Genomic DNA, 8,988 nt, shown 5'->3' on the forward strand with positions numbered 1-8,988 from the left:
AACAACAACAAATTATAAGAATTCGTTATGGAACTTAACTGTGGAAGATAATTGAGAAGCCACAAAGCACTTTCAGAATAAGAATTGGTATGACTAAGTGGTGTCCTAATTATTCATTCTTTCCTCCCCATCTTAATCTTTTCCTTGTTCTGTCTTTATAACTCATCTTTTTTAGATTAGCTGAGGTCTTGTTTTTTTGTGTACCACTGAATTGGAACCAACCTATAGCAGACCCTCCAGCGAATTTTTGGAGGCAATAATTACACAAGAGGAGATTGTCTAATGTTTCTCCTACTGAGCAGCTGACCAATTTGAACCACCTGCCTTTGGGATTACAATGAAGTTTCTTACCACTAGGCCACCAAAGCTCCCTGATATATTCTTACTTAAAAGAAATATTGAGCACCTCACAGCTTAATTAGACCTTAAGTTGCTTTAATTTAACTTGTATTTTTTTTCTTTTACATTTTTTTAATATTATTATCATTACTGTATGTTATTTCTGTGTTATATTTTAAAGGCTAGTTGTAGTTTTTATTAAGTTACAGCAAAAGTCAGAATTTGACATTATTTTCTAGATTTTCTTTTTAAAAGCAATATTGTATAATGTTACCTTGTTATTTTTCCATTAGGCAGCCAACAGTTAGATTCCATTCATGTAACACAGCTGGAGAGAGATACAGTTCTAGTGTGTTTAGACAGTAAGTACTGTTTTGAAATTTTTTCAGAGTAGATACTTGAAAATAATGTTTCTTTTACTGGAATTTATGATATCAAACTATAATTCAAGGTTACCATTTTTCTGCCTTAAAGGACCTTGTTCTATTGTTGACAGAGTAGTTAATTGATATGTTTTTTAGTATTATGCTCTGTAACTTTTTTATTTTATGTTTAAGTTTTATTTTATGTTTAAGGAAACATATAAAAATGGTGTAGGGTAAAATTTTTTTTTAAAGCCCATTTTTTTATACCTCATTATATTTGATGAGTAAAATCTTACTCATACTTCTTTATAATTAATGAAAAATATAAAGTTATGCTATTAAGATAACTTCTAAAATAATCCTATGACATGAACTACTAGAATGTAATGAACATGAGAAATAATGTATTTATTAATTTGCTACTTCTGCCTCCTGATTATGATTTTGAATTGTGAGAAATGTTTGAATTGTTTTTGTGTTTCTTTTGAATTGTGAGAAATGTTGACAAAAATAAGCTATATTACAAAGCATAAAGGAGAAAAACTTTAGCACTCTGGTTCATTTTTTCCCTCTTATATATCTAATTAAGGAACGTTGATTACAATTTTCATGGAGTAAAATCTGTATATTGAAATTCACAGAGATATGAGATTATATTTTCAGTTTAGCAATATTTGCTATGACTAACCCACTTTCCCCCTTTTTAATTATGAAAATGTTTTTATTGTTCTAATACTGATTTTGCATTTTATTTTGTGAAGCTTTACTCAGTAGACTTACCTTTATACAAATCATAAAGATCATCTAATATTACACATAAGTAAGTCAAAACCGTCAGTGTTTTGTGCAGCAACTCTTCATTATATAGTTTTGATCTTCTGACTATTGAAAAGATTGGAGTGTTATTATATTATCCTTATATGCATTTTTTAAATTTTTTTTATCCAGACAGCTAAAAAGTCTAGTACTGATTAACCAATAATCAATCATAATTGATAATAATAATGTTAAACCTCTAATGCTAGTGTCATTTTCATTTGTTGCTGTGCCACTGCAATGTACTGTCAAGTCAGAGCCAGCTCATAACTGAACCTCCATTGGTTTTATGCCTGTAAACTGTACAAGAGATTGCCCATCTTTCTCATACAGACCAACTAGTGGAATCGAAGTTCTCCCAGGCAGTGCACTGGGCCACTAGAGCTCAATTTTCATTTGCACAATGTACATATCTCAAAATTCTTTCAAATTCTTTGACTAACTGATAGCCTTTCCTCATAATTATTCAAGCAAAATAGAATATTGACTTTCTTGATATTTGTTTTTAAAGAAGCAGAAAATTTCGTTATCAGCTCTAGTGGCCTAGAGGATAGGAAGTTGCATTACCACACAAAAGGCAGGTGGTTCAGATCCACCTGGAAGGTCAACTGTGAGTCAGTTGCAACTGAACAGCAATGAGTTTTGAGAGTTTTCTTTACTATTTATAGGTTTCAGTAAACTAGTGAAATAGACCTGTAGTCCCAAATCATAATGATTTGTGATTGGTTATTAAATAAAGGAGAAAGCAGTGCATGAGAGAAAAGCATCTTTAAGTCAGAGCTGAGATGACAGCAGATTGCCTAAAAAGAAATGGAATTCTTTTTTTGTACCATTTATCCTTTAGCATAAGGTTATTCCTTATCTTTATCATTTAACTTCTGGAGAATATGTGACCCACGAAATACTATTTCTTGCCCTATGGGTCTTTGTAGAATAGTAATCACTAATTAAATTTATCAGTTACTACAAATATTATTACTCACCATAAATTGTCTCATTCTAAGGGTAAAATCAGCTGTTGTTAAATATTTAGGCACCAAGGCAGTCCATGTTAAAGTGCTGCACTTTTTAAATATGAGAATATAAATGTCAAATAGATAACATACAAAAGACAATCATTTCAGTAGAACTGTACTTTTATAGTACATCTTCTAAAACACATAAATGACAGTATTCTGGCCATAGATGCTTGGATCAGGAAAATAGTTGAAATTTATTGAGAATATTGCTTGATACACAAGTAATATATGCATATTACATTACATTTATAGAAGCAAATTTGCATTTCCAGTCTTGATTTGTTGGGTGTTTTTTTTTCTTTTTTAAAGAATTTGTAAAAATTGTAAATCTACAAGGAAAATTAAAATCGAGTAAGAAACTGGCCTCTGAACTTAGTTTTGATTTTCGCATCGAATCTGTTGGTAAGTCTTCTCTTTTTCATGAGTTTGAAATCCCTATCTTATTGTTCTTAGACTAGCTCGCACTAGTCTAGTGCACCCCAAGTACATTCCACTATGCAACCTTAATTGTGGACTCTTGTGAATTTCATTTAAAATTTAATAATATTTGTTAAGGCCACTGACATTTGACAAGCTGAAAAAAAGTATTAGTCCTTTAATTCCTATTCACTTTACCTAAAAGAACACATTTTCCTGTTTGCTTGTTTAGACAGGTTTTTTTTGTTGTTTTGTAATTGATCTTTTTCTTACCTTTTAAAAAAAATTTTAATTTTATATTTGTTTGCTTACAAAGTTTGTATACATTGTGTTTCACACTATTCTTCATTCACATTGTCTTTCTTACAATCATTCCCATTAATTATATTTTATTAAATTAATCACCATTGGATTATACCCACCTTTACCCTGTATTTTCAGGTCAGTCCCCACTGAATCTTTCCCATTTCCTTTACCCCCTCCATCCATCTACCAAACCCATCCTCACCCCTCTGCTCCCACCCTTTCCCCCTTGGGGAAGTTATCCTTCTGTTTTTTTACCATAATGGTCTGATGCAGTATTTGTCCTTATCAGGATTAGCTAGTTCACTCAGCATAATGCTCTCCAAGATCACCCAAGTTATGTAGTATTTAAAAAAAAATAAATAAAAATCGTTCCTCCTTACTGCAGTATAGTATTCCATTGTATGAATGTACTACAATTTCTCAATACATTCAGTTGTGGCTGGACATTTGGGCTGTTGTTTCCATGTTTTAACAATGGTGAATAATGCTACTATGAACATTAGTGTATGAATCTCCATTTGTGTGTCAGTTCTCATGTCCTTGGAGTATATTCCTAATAGTGGAATAACTGAGTCAAATGGAGTTTCTGTGTTCAGTTTTTTGCCTTCCAGAGTGGTTGGATCATTGTACAATCCAGTTTTATTTGCTACGTAGTTTTCCTCGCCAGTGAATCTTTAAATTATTAGATCTTCCTGGGTAGAAAAATCCATTTAAATCAACTCCTTTTAAAAAATTTAACCAATTTGAACTGTTTGTTTTTAATTTGTAGTGATTCATGAAATTAGGTGATTTGTCATTGGAAAGTTATTAAGTTGTGTTTCCAAAACATTCTTACTCAAACATTTTATAAATTCTGTAGGAGAACTGGCCCAGCTATGGAGTTAAATTCTGAGCTTGGGACTTTTATTTTTAAATAATAATTTCGTGATAGGAAAAAGTGAACGTAAGTATAAGAGATACTTTGTTAGTAGATATGAATATATGACATTATTTATATTGCCATATTTCTTTATCTAGAAAAATTTTCTATTTTGACAATTTCACTAATTTTAAGAAAAAAGTTTTGTTTTGTTTTGTTTTTTTAACCCCTCCCGGCGAAGGCACGGCGCGGAGAGGCACCCACGCCGGCGTCGCGTGGGTGGGGACAACGGGGAGATGCGGGAGGGGGGAGGGGAAGGAAAAAAGTTTTTAACATGACAAAACGAAAATGGCATTTTATCAGAAGTTAGCCACTTTTTATGATAGTTTATCAGAAGTTAGCACATATTTAGACAAATGTCTCATATATACATATGAAACATATAACACTGTCTCAAAAAATTACATGAGCTCTTTAGGCATGGCTTTGCCACAAAAAAGGTTAAGAACTAATGGTCTAGGCAGTAAAATTGTGTGACTACTTAACCAGCTTTACCTTATTTCTCATTTGTGCAAACAAGTAAGAACATATAGTAGGTAATCAATCTGCGCTTTATTTTATTTTCAATTTTCCCTTTTATTTTAGTATGCCTTCAAGATAGTGTGTTGGCCTTCTGGAAACATGGGATGCAGGGCAAAAGTTTCAAGTCAGATGAGGTGAGATTTCTCAATTTCCAGTGATTTCTGGTAAAGATTTTAAATACTGAAATGTCCATTTTATATATTTTCTCTGTAAATCTACTTTACTCTGTTTATACTGTTAATGCTATGGACTGGTAAGCCCATGTTTATACCGTTAATGCTATGGACTGGTAAGCCCACGGAACCAGCACTTTCCTTGTTTTGTATTATATTTTTCAACTCTTTTGGGCATAAGAAATTGGAGATTGTAAGTATGTCATTTTATCAAATCCAAATCCACTGTCTGTTCAAATTGATGACAACTATCATATTTTTTTAATTTCTTTTGTTTTTAAGCTTAGTTTTACTGTGATCTGAATGAAAGTTTACAAAACATTGGTTATTAATTCATTCATATGCATATTGTTCTATAACATTAATTATAATGCAATGTCCAATCATCTATTACTGTGTATTTCACTTCACTCATCTTAACAATCTTCAGAGTTTCTGACATCCATTTTGGTCCTTTTTTTCTCTTCTGTCTTTGTAATGAGAGAATGATTATCATCTCTCTTCCTGGATGATACATTTGACATCCTCCCACAACTCATTAGGTCTTTGCTCATTAGTTTTCAAGGCCTCAAACCTGTCCCTGAGATGGTTCTGAAATTCAGGTGGATGAACTCAAAGTCATATTTTGATTCCCGTGGATTCGGTTTAATTTTCCTCAGCTTCAGCTTGAACTTGCTTATGAGTAGTTGGTGAACAACATTTTAACAAGTGTCTGTTACTTACTTATTAATATTTTGCAACAATATATTTGATATACGATTCATCCATTAAGTTTTGTTTTTGTTTTTTTTAATAATTTTTTTTTTATTGGGAAAAACATATTGGGGGTACAAGGAGGTGTGAGGGTTGGGGGCAGAAGGGTGAGGATGGGCCAGGATGCAGTTGCAGAGCTGCACAGTTTGGTCGGTGGGGGGAGCAGGTGAAGGAAATGATTAGGGTCCAGTGGGGACCAGATGCTACAGAGGAATGACAAGCATTTTCCAATAGTAATTAAACCAACTGTCTTACTGATTTGGGAATTGGATGCCGACTCTCTGGCTTCTTCATGCTGAACAGGGGTGTAGGTATAAAGGGGGGAAGGGAGGACGCTTTATCACCTTACTGGTGGTCTTGGGTTACAGCTGCTTGCCTTCTTGCTCTGTTAGAAGATATTTTCCTGTCGTTTGTTCCCCTCTGGACTGCAAAGTGTTTTCCCGGTCATCCATTAAGTTTTTGAGACTACAAATCTTACCAAGATAGACTGATGAAGCAGCTGATAGGTTTGAACTACCAACCTTTCCATTAATAGCACAATGTGTTAACCCACAAGGCCACCAGTTTATGTTAAGTTTTTTATCAATTCAGGCCTCTAATTTATAGTTTGTAGATATCATTGCTAAGCTTTCTGAGCATAAATACAATTGATTACTTTTCTAAAATTCGTAGTCTTTTCCATTAGCTACACTTGAGTGGTTTTTAAAATCTTTTCATAAAATTCTAAAGTAATATGTATTCTAGGGCAAAGGGAGAAAACTCCAAGAAATTAGTAATGTTATTTTGTAATAATAATTACATAATTATTTTATTGGTAAATGACTTCATAAAAGAGATAACTATTTTCATTCTAATCCTGCGAGGCATAATGAAGTATAGTTTTAAATAATTTTAACACCTACAGTATTCCACACACTTTACATATATTTGCTCATTTAAGGCTCAGAACAGTCTTAGGAGGTACAATTTGTATCGCTATTTTTACTGTTATAGAGTGGTTAAATAACTTGTCAATAGTTGCATAGCTGATAGTATGTAGATTTGCCATGTCTATAAACATATTTTTTAGCTTAGATAATCAGAGTATGATGTATTCAGGAAATGAGGCTTAGACTCAACCTTGAGCAATAAATCTTAATACTAGAAGACTTAGTTTAGGTACCTGTGGTGGCATAGTTGGTTATGTGTTGTGTTGCTAACCAAAAAAAATTTACAGTTTGAATCCACCAGCCACTCTGGGAATTAAAATAGACAGTCTCTGTGACTGTTGACAGCTTCAAAAACCAGTAGAGGGCTTTGTCAAGATCACTCACTGGGGGTTCAGTTTTTGGTTTTTGTATCTTAGTATAGGTTCTTTTAACATCAGATCCTAAAACAGCAAATCAAGTATAGGCCATTTATTTAGAGTAGTTTCCAGAAAATAAGTAGTAACATGAGAATTATAAAAGCAAGGAAGGAGGAGGAGAAGTTGGTCAAGAGTGTATTAATAAGTTGGTTCTTACTATGACAGTTAGGGCATAAGTTGGTTACTACTATGACAACTAGGGCATAATGCCATGGGGACCACTAAGGAAGGGTGTAGAATACATGTCAGGATTACCCCCTTAAAGATGGTAGACAGACTTTCTGCACTATCTGTATCTTACATTGGTTATAATTTCCCCCAGTATATAAACCCTACATTTAGGGGGAAGCACCTGCATGTGGCTAAGCATGTTCTGTGTTTAACTTTTGAGAAAACCTGTACACATACAGAATGCGTGTGAGACATCAGTGCATGGATGTGCCCACCATAAACCTTCTGAAATCTGATAGGACATAGGGGATAGTGCAAGACTGGCAAGTATCAAAGGACAGAGGAAAGCTCTGCAGACAAACCTGTATTCAAATCTTGGGTTTACCGAGTTACTTAATCTCTTATGCCTTGGCTTTTTCAGTAATACAGAAATTATAATACATACCTCAAAAAGTTATTCTAAGGAAAATGTATGAGTCATTGGTTCATTTCAAATAGGTGCTCAGGGGAAAACTTACTGAAATTTATTTTGTTTAAGGAGTTATCAAAATTATGCATTGTGTTTAGTAATTGCTATATATAATTGTATGTTTAAATTGTTATTTAAGCAATATAGGACATAAACTATTACTGACAGGTATTTTCTTTCCTAGGTTACCCAGGAGATTTCAGATGAAACAAGAGTTTTCCGTTTACTAGGATCAGACAGGTAATACTTTGGTTGTTCTAGGTTCATTTCCAAAAGTATTCAAAGTTTATGTGCTTAAACATACTGTCAACTTATTGTCAGCTGTATTGCAAACAGAACCCAGCAACTTAGGAAGGTTATCAATGTCCTTAATGAAAGGGAATAATATTTTAATTATGTTTAAGCAATATTATGTATGAGGATCATGCTTCTAGAGACAGTTATGTTAAGTGCACCATTGAGTCAAATACCAATCACATTTACAGTGACCCTGTAAACAACAGATCTGAACCTCGCCCTATCTTGTACCATCCTCATGATCTCTGATATGCTTGAGCTCACAGACCTAGTACTGTATCAGTCCGTCTTGTTGAGGGTCTTCCTCTCTTTTTTTTTTTTTTTTACTCCATCTTTCCCAACATGATGTGTTTTTCCAAGAACTGGCCTTTGTTTACCAAATAAGAAAGTTTCATCATCCTTGCCTCTTCAAAACTGAGTGGAACAAAACAAATGTATTGCTATAATTGTTTATGTCTGTAATAATAGGACAGTGTTTTCCGTCCTCTTAGTTTCATCATTTCTTCTTGCTTTGTTACCTTCTGTTAACTATTTCTGTATGCATCTCCTCACATTTGCTCTTAAATCAGAAAATGTTGAGCTACATTTCCTAGGTCAGACTAACTTAGAATTGTGTGGTTTCTTTATGTTCAAGATTAAAAGCAAGTTAGAAATTTCTCCTTCTATGAAAGAAAAGCAAATGTTTCTGCCAAACCTACATTATCTTAATACTTGTGTGACTGATAAAGTAACATTGGTAATGCTGTAGTAAATCACTCACCTGCTAACCAGAAGGTCAGTAGTTTGAACTATCAGCTGTTCTGTGGGAGAAATATATGATAGTCTGTTTCTGTAAAGATATCTAGCCTTGGAAAACCATATTCTGCTCCATAGACTGACTATGGGGCAGAATCAACTCAGTGCAGTGGTTTGATTTGGCTTCGTTTCTAGGACTAATTAAAGAGCCCTTTGGTGCAACCACTGTGGAAGGTGGTGTTACACTTTCTCAGAAAGTTACAAATACAGATACCATGTGACCCAGCAATTCCACTACTGGGAATATCCTCCAAAGAGACCATAACTGCCACTCAAGCAGAT

At 33.7% G+C, this 8,988-nt stretch overlaps 1 protein-coding gene across 1 annotated transcript in view; it reads left to right on the forward strand.

Moving 5' to 3' along the window:
* Nucleotides 1-8,988, forward strand: part of MAP4K5 (mitogen-activated protein kinase kinase kinase kinase 5) — a 128,865-nt gene that overhangs the window by 114,670 nt on the left and 5,207 nt on the right. The window contains exons 27-30 of the mRNA XM_006899218.1: nucleotides 633-701; nucleotides 2,849-2,941; nucleotides 4,767-4,837; nucleotides 7,799-7,854. Coding sequence (XP_006899280.1) covers nucleotides 633-701; nucleotides 2,849-2,941; nucleotides 4,767-4,837; nucleotides 7,799-7,854 — 289 coding nt within the window. The remainder of the gene's footprint in view (nucleotides 1-632; nucleotides 702-2,848; nucleotides 2,942-4,766; nucleotides 4,838-7,798; nucleotides 7,855-8,988) is intronic.

This window comes from Elephantulus edwardii, unplaced genomic scaffold (assembly GCF_000299155.1).
Source record: "Elephantulus edwardii isolate Elephantulus edwardi_28Jun2011 unplaced genomic scaffold, EleEdw1.0 scaffold00247, whole genome shotgun sequence".
In the NCBI taxonomy this organism is placed as follows: domain Eukaryota; kingdom Metazoa; phylum Chordata; class Mammalia; order Macroscelidea; family Macroscelididae; genus Elephantulus; species Elephantulus edwardii.